Here is a 19,690-nt window from a genome sequence, read left to right on the forward strand (position 1 = left end):
ATCCTCTGCTACTCTCTGTGGGCCTTAAGCTTTTAAACCCAGGAGTGGATCACATGGCGACACATTGCCCCTGTCCACAATGGGTGGGCACATACCTGCAAACAGATGGCAGATGGCATTAACTTGTATGGGAAAACATGCATTCTCTGTGGACTTTCATTGTCTATTTTTACACGACAAAACGGAGCCGTAACAGCGCAGGATTAGTGTACAGTATTTCAGCTGTGGTATGAAGACGGCTGGATCTAATCCATGCTCTCCTGTGTTCATGAAAGGGACAGTTAAAGCTCCTCTGATTTGTATGCTCAGTAAAGAAACTGTTAGCTTTTATTACCACCAGTCAATACCTTTTCAGCCGCACATATTTTCAGTGTTACACAACAAAAAACTAACTGGAAGTGTTATACAACCAAGTAATGGTGCATTATTCCCACAGCAGGTTGATGGTGACATGAGAATAATTAACTCCATCTCCTACGCCTCGCCTCTGATCTCTTAGTATCTGCCCTTAGTCCTGCATGCAGCAGCATGTTATCAACAACACCCTTCATGTCCATGCCAGGTCTTTTGATACTCCCACTGTTTGCTGTTGACCTCACAGTCTGGATCATAACACTACACAGATTGTCTTTCCTGAGTCCAAGCCAAAATGCTAGCTCTGTTTGTTTAAATAAAGATCCACTCAAATCTCCTCTCTGGCTTTGTTTGCAGATTGTTTAAAGCTGTTTAAAAGTTTTTCCGTGTGAGTTCAAGTCTCAAGACAGTCAGGACAAGTCAGGCTCGAGTCTTAAAACCTCAGAGGAAGGTACGCGATGCAACATGAGTCCTTGGGTGTTGGTAAAAGTCAATTCACAAAGTCAAGTCTAAAAAAACACTGGGACTTTCCATTCAAAGTTGTCTTGGTTTTGTTTTTACATTAAGACACGTATCAACAAGCCCAATGAAAGAAAAAAAATAAAATTTTATGTTTAAGATTGGTCAATATTATCCTTTATTGACAAGACACTTGTGAATACACCCATAAAGCCTTTATTTTATTAATTATCGATTAGAAAATCAGCCAAAAGTCTGCAAAATAAATACAAATACTTGTCCTGCTCTTTCCTACAGATCTTAAGGAGACATGGGCCAAAAAAAGTAAATTAAAAGTGTTGTTTGATAGCATATGCTTAAGAGAAGGCGGAGAAGGGGATTTTAGACCCTTTTCAGGAGTGCTAGAGCACTCCTACATTTCATACTAGCACATGTAAATACATACAGCAGGAGGAAAGCCCCTGCAGATTTTCAAAGATTTGGCAGAAATGTTGCAGATATCTTTATTTTATATCTTTGTAAGCAAAATACTAAAATCCAGCTTTTAATTCCATGTAAGGATGCAGGGACCCCCCCCCCAAAAAAAAGAAAAGAAAATACACAAAGGTTATCTATGCAAAACAAGTTTTCTTTTTCTAAACAGACATTTCTTTCAAGACACAGGAAAAGGACTTGTGTAATTTACAGAAGAAATAGTACAACCCTATTGGATGCCCCCATGGTACATAAAACATTATAAAGTGTTCGGGACGACTTTCCAGTGGACAGAACACAACATAGTGCATTTAAAGGGTGCCCTTCCAGTGGGCAATACATGATAAAATCCCCTCCAAGGCACATCCAGCAGACAAATGAGATAAAGTGCCCTCTAGGTTGCACCTTCAGTGGACAGAACTTAACAAAGTGACTTCCACTGCCAAACAAGTTAAGAAAGTGCCCACAGAGGGTGTCTTTGTGCGAACTGGGTGAAAAATATGCCCTCCAGACTGCCTGTCCCTTGGACAAAATTTGACGAAGTGCCCTCTTACAGTGGACATAACATGAGAAAGCCCTCCGGGGTGCCTTTGAGAGGACAAAACTCGACAAAGTGCCACCAAAGATCTCTTAAGACATCTTTATAGTGCACAAAAGTTGAGAAAGTTCCCTCAAATCTCCTCCATACAGGGCAACAGGTGATAAAATGCCCTTCAGGGTGCCTTCCAGAGGACAATACTTGAGAAAGTTCCACCAAATGTCACCTAGCCAGAGGGCTTTGCACACTTTAAGGCTTCTTTAAAGTACACAAAAGTTAAGAAAGTGCCCTCAAAGGCATCTTCGTACTAGCAACAGCTGATAAAGGGCCTTTCAGGGTGCCTTCCAGAGGACAAAACTTGACAAAGTTCCCTCTTACAGTCGATGAAACATGAATAAGCCCTCCATAGTGCCTCGCAGTGGACAAAACATGACAAAGTACCTACAAAGGATGCCTTTCTGAAAGGAAATACTTAATAAAAAGCCTTCTATGGTGCCCTGCCACGGGACAAAACATGTTAAAGTATCCTCCTCCACCCTAAACAAGCTCTTCAAAACACTGTTTTTGCCATGGTGCCAGTGAAACTGCTTCAGAAGAGCAGCCATTCGCCAAACTGAAGTGATGAAGACCTTTAACAGATGGTTCCTGATAGTTATCATTCACAATTACTTGTCTGTTTTATTTAAGAATTGTATAGTAGGTAAAATCACATAATAAAAAAAAAAAAATTAACCTTAACCAGGGTTACTAATTCCACAATAAATGTATGACAAGTATGTGTGCTGGTGCCCCAATGCTTAGATGCTCTTTTATTTCTTTCACCCTGCCCCTCAATCATCCTGAGTCCACCACTAAGTAGACTTATGACGCACAGAGTGATTTAGGAGGACCAACCACTTGCAAGGAACTGAACATGTCACATTTCATTTCATTTCTGACTCTAAAATCTTCCCTGGTCATACTCACAAGAAGAAAACGCCTGCACACTGGAGGCTTTCTCATAGGATGAACTTAAAGGACGTTTATGTGAGCTGGACATACCTGAAAGGGTTTCTTGGTTGTTATACTTTCTCATGAGTTGAACAAATTTTACTGTGTGGTTATTTTCTGACATTTTCCAAACTCCTGGTCACTCTGAAGAGAGATCCGTAGATTTCTGTCCAATGCAGCATGTCTGACTGAAGATGAAGTCCTCACTTGTTTCACCTGTGTGACAGTGAAAAACACACGTGTTTCTTTGTGCAAACAATATTAGTCTGCCTCTGGGTGGATTTTCTTTTCAAACAGATTTTGTCTCAAATATTTGAGTTGGTCCGTGGTTTATCCTGTGGTTATTTACACTGAAATGATTCTTTAGTCATATAACCTGAAGCTGTTTTAACACTAACACTCAACTGGTTTATTATTACTTTGTCTGAGTTTGATGTACAGTGGAGATCTAAACTGAACTCTAAGATTTAAATGAAATCGAATTTATCTCGACTCAATTGACTCAATGTGCTTAAAAAACAAAAATAGAGAACATACTTGAGAAAAACCGTACAATAAAATAAGATTAAATCATAATAAAAGAGATGACAACACAATAAAAGTAGGAATATATACTTGACAAGCAGTAAAACATCCTAAATAAAGTAATTTCTGTATTGTTTCCAACATTTGGTGCTTTGTTTTTTACCTGTATAAAGTCTTAGTTAGCCAATCATCCAGCTGACATAGGTCACATCAGCAGCTGCAGAAATTATTCATATCAATGACATGAACACTATTATAATACACCAGTTTTTTAAAGCTTAAAAAATACATCATGTCATCTGTATTACTGATTTAGATGTCTTAAACATCTCAGGGCACATGCTGTGTCCGAATGTCTGAAAGTTTGACCATAACCATCAAATCTGCCAGAGCAACATTCACAGTACTAAATAAACCTTCTCTTTTTTTGGCTCTAAACCTCGCCTGTCTGGCACCTGAGTGAACTAAAACAAACAGCAGAAAGCATTGGGACTGTTTAGACTGTGACAGCATGAATAAGACTGCAAGTCCTGACAGAGCAGTTCAGCTGAAACAGGTCTGAATGATCTGTGAGAAACAAAGTCTGTACTGTGTTCAGGATTTTCAGCATAAATTGATCCATGTTCTGTTTTGTAATGCCAGGTTAAAACCTGCAGGGTGGTTCTTTTAGCCATTTGACTGTGAGATGATACTGCCACCTTGTGGTATAAGCAAATGAATTCTGAGGAAGGGATTTATACATAGGCCTATAAAAAGTAAAAGTTAATGCTGAAACATTACAGACAAACTAAAGTTTAAAGGTTTAGATATGAGTATTGCTACGGTATTGTTTTCAGTCATTTACAAGCTTAGAGAGCTAGGAAAGCTTTATATTCATGTGGATTGATTCATGTTATCTAAGGCTGTAGTTGAGTAATTTTTAAGAAATTTACTGCCAAGATTCAAAAGATTCATGACGGGCGCAAAAATTAATTCCATCAGGCTTTTTTTTTTAGTTTATGTGCAACAAATGTAAGCCTAGAATGCGACTAGATTAATTCATATTCTGCGAAAAAATAAATAAAACTGTGGTGCTGTTAACATATGATTATATGTTTTAATGCCACATGGTCTACCAGTGTTTCTCCTCTCAAGTCACCCCAGTCAAAATATTCAACCCTCTGATTAAAGAAGGAGTAACGGAGTAATGGAACCATGAAGATAGATCTCTTCAGACAGTTAAAATGCCTGTATATTCACAGAATGGTTGTGTAGACCAAGGTTACATAGTTAATGAAAACTAATTAAATAAAACTAGAATTCCAAAAAAGAATTTAGTTAACTAAAACAAAAAAAAAGTAAAAACAAAAAACTAAGCCTTACCAAAAAAAGAAATCTAACTACAACTGTATTGTGCCCTTACAAAACTAACCAAAATAGAATAAAAATAGCGCTAAAAAAATATCCTTAGTTTTAGTCTTTGACACAACCATTCTGACTGGCACCTACACCCAAGTCTGGGAAGTGTAAAATTGCCTGAATTTGATCGATTAAGACTTCACAAAGTGGTAGTTTTATGTCTGGAGTTTTATTCAAACATCATCTTTAAGTAAATAAAATGACAAGTGAAGAGTAGCCTGTTGGAATATGTTTTTAAAAATGTATGAAGTTCACTCAGCCCTGACATGTATCCAGAAGAAACATAAAAAAAAAAAGCTAAACTAAAACGAAGCATTTCTGCAAAATAAAAACTAAACTAACAAAGTAGCAGTGAAAACTAATTAAAAATAAATAATTTGAATATTCATGGCAATTCTTGGTTGCATATAAAGCAATTTAAAGGCAACCCTGCTGATGCCAGAGGACACACGGTTGAGAAAGGCTGGTCTAGTCTACTTGTTTTAGAATAGATCGAACGCACCTTCACAGGGACGCGTGCTTTTAAACGCAGAAGCCCCGCCCACTGATGACCTCTGCTGCTCAGGTCAAGCAACGTTTCGTGTTTAAGTTAAAGGGACTGATAAAAAAAGACGCTGTTAAGGGACAGAATCGGACCTTGGGCGCGAAAGCGATTTCTACCATCAAAAGAGCATCTAGCAGGTGTTTGGGTCCTGCTGTCATGCGCAGAAAGACTTGTCTGACGGATTTATCCCTCGCCAGGATGCTTCATCACTGGACTACTATTACAGGTATGTGCTGCTTATGCTAGCTAACGTTGTCCTTGCATGCTGTATTGATGCATACCATTCATACTACTGTATGTGCTTTGTATGCTTTTACTATGACTAAGTAAAATACTTAAATACAGGCTTGTGTTTAATTCCAGTTAAACAACCTTTTGACCTGTTTAATTTTTTTGGCTGGGATAGTTGTCTATTTTCATGATTTTTTTTTTTTTTTACATGTGTTGCAGATTTGGGGTATCTAATCTGGACATGGCTATTTTTTAATGGATGCTTGATTGGTTGACTGATTTTGACTCTATTCAAGGTAATACAGTGCATTCAAAAAGTATTCAGACCCCCTTCACTTTTCCTATTTTTGCTATGCTGCAGCCTGATACTACAGTGAAAAAAAACATTTTATTCTTATTAATGTACACTCAGTGTCCCATCATGACGATGTGAAAACAGAATTTTTTGCTAATCTTTTAAGAATAAAAGCTTGAAATCTCACATTGACATTAGTATTCAGACCCTTTGGGAGATGTTTCTACACCTTGTTTGAGTCCACCTGTTGTAAATTAAATTAGTTGGGCATGATTTGGAAAAGGCACACACATCTCTGTTTAAAGCCCTCATAGCTGACAATGCATATCGGAGCAAAAACCAACCCATGAAGTCAGAGGAACTGCCTGTACAGCTCAAAGACAGGATTGTTGCAAAGCAAAGATCTGGGGAAGGCAACAGAAAATCCTGTTGCACTGAAGGTTCCCAAGAGCACAGTGACCTCTATAATCTTAAGTGGAAGAAGGCTGACACAGCCAGTACTCCTCTAGGAGCCGGTCACCTGGCCAAACTGAGCATTCTGGGGAGAAGGGCCTTGGTAAGAAAGGTGACCAAGAACCCAATGGCCACTCTGACTGAGCTCCTGTGTGGAGATGGGACAAAGTTCCAGAAGGACAACCATCACTACAGCCCTCTACTGATCTGGACTATATGGCAGAGTAGCTAGAGTCTCTCCTCAGTCCAGAGCACATGAAAGCCCACATGGAGAAGAATTTTTATAGCCCTCTCCAGATCTGTGCCTTGCAACAGTCCTTCATAGTCAAACAGATAATGTAGGCATAGTGGGAGTGTTTCACCAAAAGAGGTGATGATTAAAACATTGGTATTGGTATTGGGGATCACTAAATTTATTAGGTCAGACATCTGTTTTGTTCCTGCTCTTTTTTCACAATCCATGCACCCACCCCTGTCAGGAATGTCTACACTTGTAATTGCCATCTTTACTTAGACTGGAACAGTTGTGTAGTAGAGAAAGATGCACTAAAAAACCCAACGCTTTCACCATCTTTCACAGTCTTTCCTCAGCTATGTGTTTGTACATCTGCAGTTATAATAAATAAAACAAAATTTGCATGAAAAAAATCTCCCTACAACTTTGTAAACAAATAAATAACAAATAGGTCAAGTTAACATCCAGAAAAATTTGACATGTGCAGCTTTATTACAGTGAGAATCAAACAAATCAAACAAAATGTGTGTAAAGGAGAATTTTTCTTAACATAGATACTAGCAAGTGTTATGTAATGATGTAAAGTATTGGAGGGTTGTGTACTTTGTTTAGAGCGTTATTTTTGCTCCTTGGTTTGCAAGTGATGATACCCGACATGAACTAAAAAGGCCAACTTTTATTCAGTAACATCTCTTCACTGGTTTTGGCCCTTTGCTGCGTCAAACATCTTCTTCCGACCCTCCATTCCTGACATGGCCTCCACATTCTTCCTCCAGTCGCTCACCTCCACCGTCTTCTCCTGCACACAGATAGTTTTAAACCTCATCAGTGAGATGATGGACTTGAAATCCCCTGAGCACTTAAATGCAATAAATATGCAAAGTCTACAATTATGCCGTTTTTATTCTCTTTAGCGTGAGCTTTTCTCTAACAACTGAAGCCCTCTTGAGAGTCTTTGTTAAACACAATGTCAAATCAGCTTTTAGCAGTGTTGTGTTTGTTTTAGCAAGCCCAGAGAGCAGATTAAACAGTTTAGCACTTCAGTGTTTCTCAGTTGCTCTTGCTAAGACTTTAAGTGCACTCATAAACCGCCCCCATGGAAATCATCTCTGCCACATCTCCAGTTTTGTTTTCTCTCTTGGATAAAAACATTTTCACAGCCTAGTAACACTTTTTTGAACTCACCTTCTCTGTGTCTTCCTTCTTGACTGATTTGAGATTAGCTCTCAGATCCAGAGATACTTTGTGTTTGGAGCCCAGCAGGGAGCGCAGGATGGCATCAGCAGAGACCCTCACCCTCCTCAGGTTTGGTCTCTTGAACTTCCCTCTCAGGTCCAGAACCTTGATGTTCAGATCTTTGATCTGAGAGGAAAGAAGGGAGAGGGAGTTTACAAAGATGTCCTGTTGTAGTATTTTTTCATTTTAGGCTAAATTCTGTTGTTTTTTTTATGATTTGATTGTGATACAGTAAAGCTGAGTACTGATAACTATGTCAGTTAGAGCATGGGGGGGGGGGCTTTGTCTGCTCTGAGGTTGCCAAAGCCATGATAAAGCAGTTATTAAGTAGTTTATGCAAAGGTCTTTTGGTAAGAAAAACATGCATAGATCTTTTTATAGTGTTTTATCAATCTTCAGCTTTTCTTAGGGGCTCCAAGGAAAATGGTAAGGAAACACTGAGTCAGGGTACTAGTTGATTACAGTGATTCATTTGACCCCAGTAGAAAAAAAACTGTCTCTAATGATTCATAATTGTTGACTAGAATTAACATACATAAGGGCTGCCTCTAGCAGTGTCTGTTCAAAAGTTTTAAGTGCTTTAAAGTAAATTTTCTTTGGCAGTATCATAAAGGATGCAAGCACTGCCAGTGAAAGTCAAACAAGCAAAACACCAGCAATTATTTTTTCTGTTTGAGGTTTCAAGATATTTTTTTAAAGATAATTTAGATGTATTAGCCTACTTAGCAAACTGCAACTAAAGCTGTTTTATAAATAAAAACAGGGTTTCTCCAAAGCGCTTGTCAAACATAATCAGAGAGACTGCATCCCGAAGTGTCACCAATGCTAGATTATTTTGTTCAAGGTTTTTGACTGTGCTCATCCAGACCGTATAGACCAGAGCAACCCATCCTGGTACTTTGCCCAAACAATGCCAGCTCCTCCTCTTTCTGGGGAAAAAAAATCCCTAAAAATGAATGGCAGTAAATGGAACGATTAGGATTAGGATTTAAAAGCTTAAAATATGACAACCATACTGTTAAACGATTATGGAGAGCCAAAATCTAATGGCCAGTCAGGTAAGCATATAATAAAGGACATTTATGAAAAAATACTTGCACTGTAACAATATGAAATTATAGCTGTACATGAGGGTGTGTTCAGGCTCCCTCGTCAAACTAGACAAACAGTCCCATCTTGTGACTGGAGATGTCATAAACCGACATCACATACCTGATGTGTGTTGGATCTTAACTTGTGGTTAATAAGTTAGTGAATGTGTAAAAAAGCTGTTAGCAGGCAGACAGACTACAGCTCCTGCTGTCACAAAGCAATCGCTAGCTTAAAGTCATTGAGAACACAGCACCGGTCCAACATTAGCCTGCTTTACTCCTCTCTAGCTTCAGCCAAACGACACCAAACTCTTCTTTGACACTCTTTTGTCATTTGAGAATAACAAAACATGCCTTAAATCATGGCTTTGAAATTTATTAAGGCGCAAAACACAACAAAATGGCTACCTACTGCCATTTAATCTGAAGGCCTGCTTTCCCCCAAATGGGGGCGTGGTCACATTGGAAAGCAGGAAGGAACATTGCGCTGCTCTGATCTATAGCAATGATAGCAGTCACATGACATGTATATTGGGTTCGTATTACAATGCTGTTTCAAAAACACTGTTTGGCTCCTCAGCTGTGCACATCTTGAAAAATTAACACAACACACACAAAAGATACAGTGTGCACATCAGCATAATTTACCACATCGAAAAGACTCATGTTAAAACCACACAGTGAAAAACATGTCTGTCAGACTTGCTAGTAAAAATTAAACTTAACTTACGGTTAAACCTGTGAATCTAAAAGAAATAAGATTAATGATCTGTCAAACAAGTGACTCTGTTAACTGGTGACTTTTTAGTCAAGTGAATTGGTTGCTGCATTTGAATTAGTTTAGTTTTTTATCAGATATATCTATAATGACAAACTACACACTAGGCATTTGCTTGGACACTCCATTTTTAAAGGCTGCTGTAGCAATGACACCTGATAATGCAGTTGACTAGAAGTCACCAGTTTATATGGTCACTAAATAAACCTTAACAACGGGACTATTATGGCCACACTTTGTGGAAAATGTTGAAAAGAAGGAGACAGTGTGCTCTGACCATTGTTATTTGTTTAGATCTGCTCCCAAAATCAACATTGTAGTAACTTGAGAAAGTGTTGCCATATTTTTAGTTTACATCCTGCACATCAGGTAGTTGTATACAGTCTGAGGTCTCTTGTGTGCCCTCTGGAGGTATCCCCTGGTAACACATGTTGGTTATCAGCAAGTATATTTACAAGGATGCTCATAATGTAGCTGGATACGTATGCAAATGCAAAACCCAAGGTTTAGCTGCAAGTATGTGTCCCGCCTTAAAATGGGACACTTGTTGGACTTACTGGTACAACTTTGAAGTGTGAATCTGCTTATTCGTTTGTTTCAATTGTTATTTTTCACAAATTGGTGATTTACCTCCCTGGTGTTGTGCATGACTTTGGCTTCAATGTTGTACCGCTCCTCATCCACTACGTCGATTTTGGCGTGCAGCTCCTCACATAACGTCTATAAAGAATAAAGAGAGGAGTGCATGTTTGCTTTCTCACCTTCAGAGTCAGATGGTAGTTCTTGAACAACATTGTTTCAGGTATTATAAAAAACTTTTGCAGCAGATGTGAACTTCTTTACAGTAAAAGTAGAAACAGTATACCCGTAGCTGTTCTAAGGACATGCCGCTGGTCTGTATTGGAGGGGATTTTTCTTCTAGGTACTTTGCCTTCTGCTCCTCTTTTTCCACCATCTCCTGCTCCAGCTCCTCCTTGGCCTTAGCAACCATTAAGCTCTAAGAAAAATAAAGATAAAAGAATAAACTGCTTTAATAGAAATGGAAAAGAATAGAACAACCTTTGCTCTCATGATTGTATTGAAGTAAGAGAAGAGAAGCAACATCAGCCAGTCACATGGCATTAACCAGTTTAACCAGTGTATTTAGGCAAAAAGATAGGCACGGTCAAGATGATGTGCTGATGTTTAAACAGAGCATCAGAAAGGTGATTTAAGTCTGTGTGTTTATTACACTGTATTGTACTATTCAAATGTAATCTAAGATAATGCCTGTGGAAGCTAGACTCACCTTCAGCATGAGTTTACGGGAGGCTGAGATTTTAGATTTCCTCTGAAAAAGAAAAAGGATGAATGTATGAATAATCAGTGTGGCGATTTCTACCAGCCAATCTTAAATGAAGTTCACTCTTCTGAAATCCTACCTCAGGCCTGTGGGTAGAACAGACAAAAGGAGAACAGCAGACACAGAAATAAAGTGTTAGAATTCAGTTTCTAGTTCTATGAACTGTAATTCTATAGTGTCTGTGTAATACTCCATCTGGTTCTAAACATGACTCTAATTAGCTGGATGGGATTGACACTGTGATTTGGAAATGGAAACAATAACAGAAACACAATACACTCACGCTTTCTCAGGCATCCTGGCTATTTGGATTCCCCCTGGAAGACAAAAATAAAAAGCTTTTTGCCTCTGAAGTGCTCAGCCGTGGGGACCACTTGGGTCTAGTGCCACCGAGGGTCTTAACTCTAGTTTCCCTTTTAACGCGACTATGGAGGCATGCCTCTCACAGTGGGCTGTGTAATGTTACAACAATGGAAATAAACACTATTTATAGATATCTATGATCTTGTAAAGACTTGAATCATTTCTGATCTTTTCTTTCCTTCATTTTATTTTAAATACAAGCTAATTTCCCAAAAAGTTGGGATGCTGTAAAATGGGTCTGGAAACAGAATACAGACATGCAAATCCTTTTCAACTTATGTTGGTGACAAATTTAGAGTTCAAACTTGATTTTTTCTTATGTACACAGACTCTTGAGTTTTGATGCCAGCAACATGTTCCAAAAATGTTGGGATAACAGCATGTTTACCACTGTGTTACATCATCTTTTTGTCTGACAAGTATCTGGGGACTGATGACACTGAGTCTCGGAGTATTGCGAGAGGAATTCTTTCCCACTCTTGCTTAATGCACACCTTTTGTTAATTTGTCGGTGTGGGGTTTCTGTTGGTGTATTTTAAGCTTATAATGCACCACACATTCTCAAGGGACACAGGTCTGGAGTACATGCAGGACAGTCTTTGGTTAATCTTATGTATTTTTCATCAAATTCAAGCAATCAATAATTCCATAAATAAGACCATGTGTATTGACAACAATGAAATTATTTCCTAAACAATTAATCCATAGGAGTATGAATCTGAATATGGGGGTGCAACCAGCTTTAAGCTATAAAGGAGGCGGCTGGGGTGGGGGAGGTGAGGCTGGCTACCAGCTGATTGCAGCTGGGGTATGACTTTCGTGAAGTAATGCTAGGCTTCATCAGTTTTAGATAGAATGAGCTTACTATTTTTTCTCATATAGCAAATGTGATTTGATTTGCTTTGTGTAAGAGCATTATCATTTTTATGTCACTCATTTTGATTAAGAAAAACATACATAAAACACAAAAAGGAGGATTTTTGTAAACCATTATAAAAAATTTGACTCATGAATGTTTGCATCACGTGCATAAAGTCCCTGCCGCTGCAAAAAAATAATTTATCAAACTGGTATTTTGACACATTTCAAGTTAAAGAAATAATGCAACTTCTGCAATTTGAAAATTGCAGCAGGCCAAATTGTGATTTGATCTAATTTGCGATTAATTGCCCAGCCCTAGTACCTACACTCTTTTACAGTGAAGCCATGTTTGGCTTGGCTTTGTCGTGTCAATAGGCAGGGAAATCCCTGAAGGGGCATCATTTGTGTGGAGGCATTCTCAAAACATATCCTTCCCAGTGTTAATTAAAACTTCACAGCAGTGTTAATTTTGGCAGCTATTTTATTTAGGCTTTGGAAGCTTTTTGTACTACTCTTTTAAACAGAATAGTAGAAGCAAGTTGCTGACTGAATAAAGATGACTTCATGCTCCTTTTATCAGGTTACACTGCCACCTGTTGGAGGCCTCAGTACACTACAAAGCTAAGTAGACTGACGACTAAGCCAGCTGGTATATCAAAATACACTACAATAACTATCATTATCAACTAACCTCACTCATAGATTATCAATATCTGTATAAGCAGCAAAACTGTGAGCCGTAATATCTGACATAACAAAAGGACATGACTCCATCCATGCCCAGCCTCTGTTAGTTTTCTTCACTCTATCCTGCCCAGTCATGTATTACAATACATGAGACGGTCCAGCAGAGAGGCTTGCTGCACAGACTCAGGCTGTCACCTCTCAGTGTTGATAACACACTCCTCTGTCAGAGGGCAAAGTGCTGGCAGACAGAGAGAAGCCTGCAGGGCCCCAACATGACAGATAACATTTCCTTCCTTCCTTCACCCCCTCTTTTCCAACGGATAAAAAGACACAAATATAAACCAGCTCCCCAATTCCCAGAACAGGAAGGGCTGAAACTTTTAAGGACACCCTGCTGAGTTTAGCAAGCACCTGGCCAATAATAAAGGCGAGAATAATGGGATGTGCAAAGCTTGGGGGATGTAAACTTTTACAAGTAGTCATTTCTTCTGGCTGCAACTTGGTTTTAATAAATCTCTTGCTTATTTCCCTTTTGTAGCATTTTTTCTCCCCAGCTTTGTCACTTTAATGCCCTCTCATAAATCTCTCTTCTGGTCATGATAACTTCTGTATGACTCGACATCATTTTAAGTAAGAGTAACCTAATTAATGATTTCTCAAGTATGAGTACAGGTTGATTGAATGAGTTGTAAAAACTTAAATTGCTTGCTTCTCTCTAAAGTTTACCAAGAAATACAATTCTATCAGGCTTTAAATGTTGGAAAAATTGAAGCTGAGGGTTGATTTAAAAATGTGTATTATGATAAGATATGTGTATGTAAAACATACACAAATTTAAGCTTGACTTTCTAGATTTCTTACAACATACAGTAAATTTTAGATATTTCTGCAGAATATGACTGCAAATACTTTGGTGTATGATTTTTGTTTTCACTGTATTGATTGACCCAAAATTAAAATATTACTAGATAAAATGTCTCAAAACTTTTATAGTAAATTAGAACTGAAATAATGACTTGAATGATAAGTAGATTCTTTGGTTAAAAGCTGAGTATCAGTGGATTGTGGACTGATGAATTTAGATTTTTTTTACATTTAACTATATAGCCACAGACTATTTGATTTTTTAACTGTTTGGTGATAAATCAAGAAAATAATCAGTAGAAAATTAGTGACGAATAAAAGTAATAGTTTCTTTCTATGCTTTATTTCAAAATCAAAAACTATAAATATCCAAAGTATAATCCAAAGTTAAGTTTTTAGATCAAAACTGATTCTACAAACACTATTGCAGTGGTTTCACTATAGCTGTAGTGTATCAGAGATCAATGGCCTTACCTCTCTGTGTTGATGCTGTGGATGCAGGCAAACACAAAGTGATGGAGAAAAGAGCCCAGCAGAATATTACCTCCTGCTCTCCTCTGTCCCTCCTCTATCACAGAGACTGAAATAGAAACTCACAGAGACTCTGAGAGGGGCTGGTCTCATGATAGTTCTGACTGTGATTGTCTGGTTGTGTTGACAGATCTCGGCTCTCTGCTTCTTTGTTGTAATGTGTGTGAACTTTTCTGTGTGCCAGGACGGGATCAACAGCATCCTCATCCACTTTCACCTCAGCGGTTTACTCAGCTGTTAATCTGTTTTTTATTTTTATTTTACACACTCCAACTATTTAAAACTTGTGATAGGATCATCTCTACAATTACACGCCAGCTTTGTTCTGTCTTACTGATAACCAAAGCTCTAATGGAAATTTTAGGGTCATGTTAATTTCATTAAAAAAATGAAGTAGCCATCACCAAACAGTTTGTTACTAGGGATGAGATAAAACATTAATACAACAGTATATTGAGGTTTTGACTTTGGTAGTACACTTAGTGGATCACTGGAGCCAGATATTCACATTTTAATGTGAGAAATTTGCTGCTCTAAACCAAGAATGAACAAACAATGACCAAATTGCACACATACATTGGCAGCATTATGCTACAGAAATGTAATTCTAGGTTTATCCCTCTCCTACAAACTGGTCGTATGAAATAGACAAACTATTTTGAAAACCATACCCACCTAAAGTATTGCATTTCATTCTACACTGAGGTTCTTATTGTTTCATTACACTTGTATCTTGTAGAATTGTTCAATTAAGGAAAGAATACCCTTAACACTCATAACACTAGGGCTGAACAATTTGGGAAAATAATCTAATTGCAATTTTTTCCCCCAATATTGTGATTTGGATTTGATGTGCAGTTATTTTTTGAGGTCCTTGTCTAATGTATTTCTCAAAAACCAAGCGATAAATCATTAGTTATTATAACAAACACAATATTTGGCAGATTAAGTTTGGCTTAATTTTAACTCCTTGAAAATTTGATATAACAATGTCCATGCTTAGCATTCATGCCATTCAACTTCCAGTTTAAACTCCACTGTTGTGAGTCAGTTTGGCCCAACTGAGATGTATATATGCTGGAGTAAATCCATCTCCAACCAAATTATTTTTGGTTATTTGTCCAGCTTTGAGAAATTGAATGGTGTGTTTTTAATCAGACCATTAAACAAGTTCACATGTAATTTAGAAATCCTGCTTGAATCAAAAACACAATAATAAGTCTGTGGAATATTAAATTGTGAGTAGATGGTGGAATAGTAAAAAGAAAATGCAATTTATTTTATTTGGGTTAGGTTTTTTTTATTATATTAATTGTAAATGGTGTCTTTCTAGGTACAGTGCTAGTATATGGCTCAATTTAAGGTTCAAAGCTGCCTTTCAAACATGTCACCAACCATTATATTTAATTTAAGAGTATCAATAAATTTTACTCTGTATCTGATCATGTCCATTCAGCATTCTTTTACCGTTTGTAAACCTTGCAACCACACCATTAATGCACATAGACTTGTATTTACAAGCTAAAATACATAACAGCATACACGTTTAACATTAAATTATGAATATTTTTAGTTTTATTTCATTTTTAATTCCTGCACACTGAGAGCAAAGCTAACAACAGTCAAATTCCTTGTTGCATAAGCGTCCTCAGCCAATAAAGCTGATTCTGATTTTGAATTTAGGCAGTGTTTAGGCACTATTTTAAAGGTAACCTTTAGTGCTGGTGTTAGAAAACCCAAATGATTGTCAACCCTAAAGAAGAATCACCCTAGGATGTCCTCCCTTACTCTTTACTGTCTTTCTGATTTCTTTTCTGCCTGCCAACAGTGATGTTAGAGGCGTACTCCGTCCCCCTGAGACTGCAGGGCCCCTTTGGCCTGATTAGGCTAATAGCAGCAGTCGATTCTAAGCCGTGGTTTTAGAGCTGTAATGCAGTTTCCACTATACATTAGACTAAAGCCTTCACATAAACAAAGGGCTGCACCATGTGAGGCTGCCACTCTTTGATTCTTGCAAACATATTTAGTGTTTGTGTGCCCTCTTCTGCATCCAAGCATAAACACAGATAAAAGTGTCTGCTCATGCAAAAACACACTGGAGTGATAATATCACTCACTCAAGGACAACGAGTCTTTAAATGAATCCTCAGAAGCTCCTGTGTCTGGTTTGTGTTTGTGTTTCAGATTGAATTGTCTTCGGCGTGTGCAGCGGAGGTTCAAAGTTAGAAGTCCAGATGGAGAGGCGGTCACAAGGATAGAAACACGACTTAATGACACAGCAGCCTTTATCTCAAGGTAAACAAAGCAGCTGAAGGGATGAGATTCACAGACAGACATCACCTTTATATAGAAATCTTTGAGCACTCCTCTGTCTAAGTATCGGATGATATAAATGAGAAGAGAATTTTATTTCTGGCATGGCATGAGGTTATGCAATGGCAGAAAAATAATTCTCAGCTATGAACCACCATTTTTATATTGATATCAGCTTAAATAGATTTGAGAATATTGGCATTGTGCATACGGGCATCTGTGTGGTGCACTTTGTTTTTCTTGTCTGTTAAAAGGAACCCTGCATGATCAGACAAGTTCATCTTGTTGGATAGATATTTGTATCTCTCAAATGTATATTGAACTAAGAAAACTCACTAAATATCCCAGATATGTACATTTTGAGTACATTTGAGCTCATAAACTCACCAGGAGGCTGCCATATTTTGGTCCATGTTGGTAATGTGACGTCACAGAGCCGCAGCGCTCCTCATCGTTGCTATATATTAACCATTTTTCTGACATTTTTTCTACTTGCAGCTGTTGCTGCCATAACAGCTTTCATACCAGACACAAGTTTTCTGTGTGTTGGCATTGTCTCCCTGCTGTCAAAGCTCTGTCATTCCTCCTAAGTTTTAACTCAATAAACCTCCCTACAAGTGACTGGGTTCAGGGAGATTTTCAAAATAAAAGCAGTATGTACATGAGTTTCTCCAAAGAAATGCTAAAGTGAGCTATTACTTTGAAAAGCGCAAACCGGAAGTGCTTTCGTTTTGTGTTTATCTTTACCTGAACTGTGTGGAAACAGAAAGCTTCATAAAGAGTAGAAGTTTGTGGAACAACTTTATTCAACAGATGCATTTCAGCTTGTGGCCTTCATCTGGTTCATCAAAAAACAGATTTCAAACATATTTTACCAATGTTGACATAAATATTTGCTACAACAAGGTAAATGTGGCTCTGTATTTATCATTTTCCTGTCTAGATGGACAGATAGCCGCTTGTGGTGCAGATAAAAAAATAAAAGAGACCTCAAAGTATTAAATACTCCATGCCTGAAACTTGCAGCATTTCTGAGATGCAGCCCTAACACTGGCTGCCAGTCTGAAACAGCGGTTACTGCATAGGAATGGTGACCAGCCAAGTTTGGTCCAGTGCCAGCGTGGACCAAAACATGGCGGCCTCCTGGTGAGTTTATGAGCTCACATTTACTCAAAATGCAGACATTTGGGATATTTTTAATTCAGTATACATTTGAGAGATACAAATATCTATCCAACAAGATGAACTTGTCTGATCATGCAGGGTTCCTTTTAAGGCAGCTATGGATCCTTTTAAACACTGTAGTTAAACCAGTTAAGCTTATATTTGGTGTCACGACTGCTGACATAGACATTTAATTAAAAACAGTGTTTATGCTCTGCATGCTGGCCTCGTGTCAGATTTGTGTAAAAGTGTCCTCCTCATTGTCTCCTGCTGACAGTGAGGCAGTCGGCGACTCAGTGGGATAACTGGTGAGCTGTCGACCTCCACAGCTCTCTGTCTCTGTGACCTGCTGGGCCACCAACACACCAGTTTATTAAAAAAATCATACTGTTCATGGTTTAAAGTCAGATAAATGATGGGAAACTACAGCTGGATCTTATTCCCCTCCAAGACTGAATGAGTCATGTATGAAATAATTGAATTTGCCTGGTGTGGTAGCTGAAATCCTGCCTTCACTGCTCTTTCTCTCCTGCTGAGTCAGGACTTTAAAGTCTCTGATGCTGATTTGATTTAGGACTCAGAGATCCAGACTGTTGGCTCACAGCAGCTGATTATAATCCCTCAGTATATATGGAAGCAGGATTAACTGAGCACTGTGTGTGTTTGCTGGACTGTCTCTAGGAAACACTGACTCATATGTAGAGATGCCACAGGATTATTTACCATACAGTAGTTTCCACACACCCCTGCTGCTTTAATGTCTAATGTTTTAGGATCTATACCATATAAGAAGAATTTAAAAGTTGACTGCAGCTGAACTGTGTAGATCTGTGTCATTCAGATGAGTATTCTGATACATTTAAGAGTAAATGTTGAAATTTTTATACTGTAACAAAAGTAGTAACATGACTTGTTCAGTGAGCCCTGTCCTCTTTGTTATCATATACAGTTGCATTAATTATAGGGTTTGATTTACAATCAAAAACTGTAGTGATTTTCTAGATGAAGGGTCCTTTATGCATGTGGTGGCATTTCTTGTACAGCACTATCTGTGATTTGATTGATTTCTAGAGTTGACACCCTCAAGTTAAAGGCTAAATTCTCTACCAGAGCACAAGAGTAGCCTAACTTGACTTGAAACTTGATTAGATCAGGATCCCCCTTGGGCCAAAGCTTGGTCAGGCTTGAGAATAGTCAAAGACATCTTTTCAGGCTCGACAGCAAAACAATATTTTACCCAAGATTTTTAAACTTTTTGCAGACCTGCTGCACATATTATGATTTTATGCTACCCTGCTCTGCTGGGCATGTTTCTTAATTTGAGAACTCTTTTCAATAAAACTACTATACAAGTGGTATATTTACTAAACATTGCAGGTTTCTTTCTTGATGATTTAACGAGGGAGAAAAGCTACTAAAAAGTGGTGCTTCCAGCCTGCTCCATGCTGCCAACCTGACACACCAGAAAACCTTCAATACTAAGCATTTGACAAAGGGCAGAGCCTTTGAAAAAACTAGGAGTGTGATTGGATGAATGTTCTGTCTGTCACATCCTTACGGGCCAATCAGAGCAACAAAGCATGTGACGTAACCGCAAACGAGGTGCGATGAATAATGCGAACCTTGGTGACTATAGACATATCAGTACATGACTTTTCTCTTTTTTGAAAAGAAAACAAGTCACTGTTGTTCTTTGTTCTTCTTTAACAAAGAAATGTCAAGTTCTAATAAAATTGGCGCTTTTGCAGCATCCATGCTATACTCTTCCGCCATAATTGCACCGGCCTCTTGTTGCTGCTTGCTTACTTTGCTTTTGCTTTACTTTTGACTCCCCCGCCCCTGAGGGTGCTGCCCCTTGTCGCTGATTGGTCCTGTCACTTTCGAACTGGGTCTAAACGGTTCAGACAGGAGCTTGCAAGATGGATTCGCCAGTGAGAAACAAGGAAACAGGCGTATCCATCTGC

General features: G+C 38.3%; 2 protein-coding genes across 2 annotated transcripts in view; one reads left to right on the forward strand and one right to left on the reverse strand.

Moving 5' to 3' along the window:
- The first annotated feature begins 5,408 nt into the window (after nucleotides 1–5,408).
- Nucleotides 5,409–19,690, forward strand: part of nav1b (neuron navigator 1b) — a 163,859-nt gene continuing 149,577 nt past the window's right edge. The window contains exons 1-3 of the mRNA XM_041782722.1: nucleotides 5,409–5,508; nucleotides 5,733–5,809; nucleotides 16,434–16,544. The gene's annotated coding sequence lies outside the window, so the exon portion shown is untranslated. The remainder of the gene's footprint in view (nucleotides 5,509–5,732; nucleotides 5,810–16,433; nucleotides 16,545–19,690) is intronic.
- On the reverse strand, nucleotides 7,191–11,661 carry LOC121507322 (troponin I, slow skeletal muscle-like). The gene is made up of 6 exons (XM_041783602.1): nucleotides 11,637–11,661; nucleotides 10,890–10,978; nucleotides 10,467–10,598; nucleotides 10,232–10,321; nucleotides 7,682–7,858; nucleotides 7,191–7,295 (listed from the first exon to the last, which is right to left on the reverse strand). The coding sequence occupies exons 1-6, from the start codon at nucleotides 11,659–11,661 to the stop codon at nucleotides 7,191–7,193; spliced, it is 618 nt and encodes a 205-aa protein (XP_041639536.1).

This window comes from Cheilinus undulatus, linkage group 3 (genome assembly GCF_018320785.1).
Source record: "Cheilinus undulatus linkage group 3, ASM1832078v1, whole genome shotgun sequence".
Taxonomy (NCBI): Eukaryota; Metazoa; Chordata; class Actinopteri; order Labriformes; family Labridae; genus Cheilinus; species Cheilinus undulatus.

Coding starts and splice junctions, on each gene's coding strand:
- LOC121507322 (XM_041783602.1), bottom strand. CDS start 11,661: ATGTTGCTGGCATCAAAACTCAAGA. Junction 10,599..10,889: donor CCCGTAAACTCATGCTGAAG/GTGAGTCTAGCT, acceptor TATTTTTCTTAG/AGCTTAATGGTTGCTAAGGC. Junction 7,296..7,681: donor AGAAGGAAGACACAGAGAAG/GTGAGTTCAAAA, acceptor ATCTGTGTGCAG/GAGAAGACGGTGGAGGTGAG.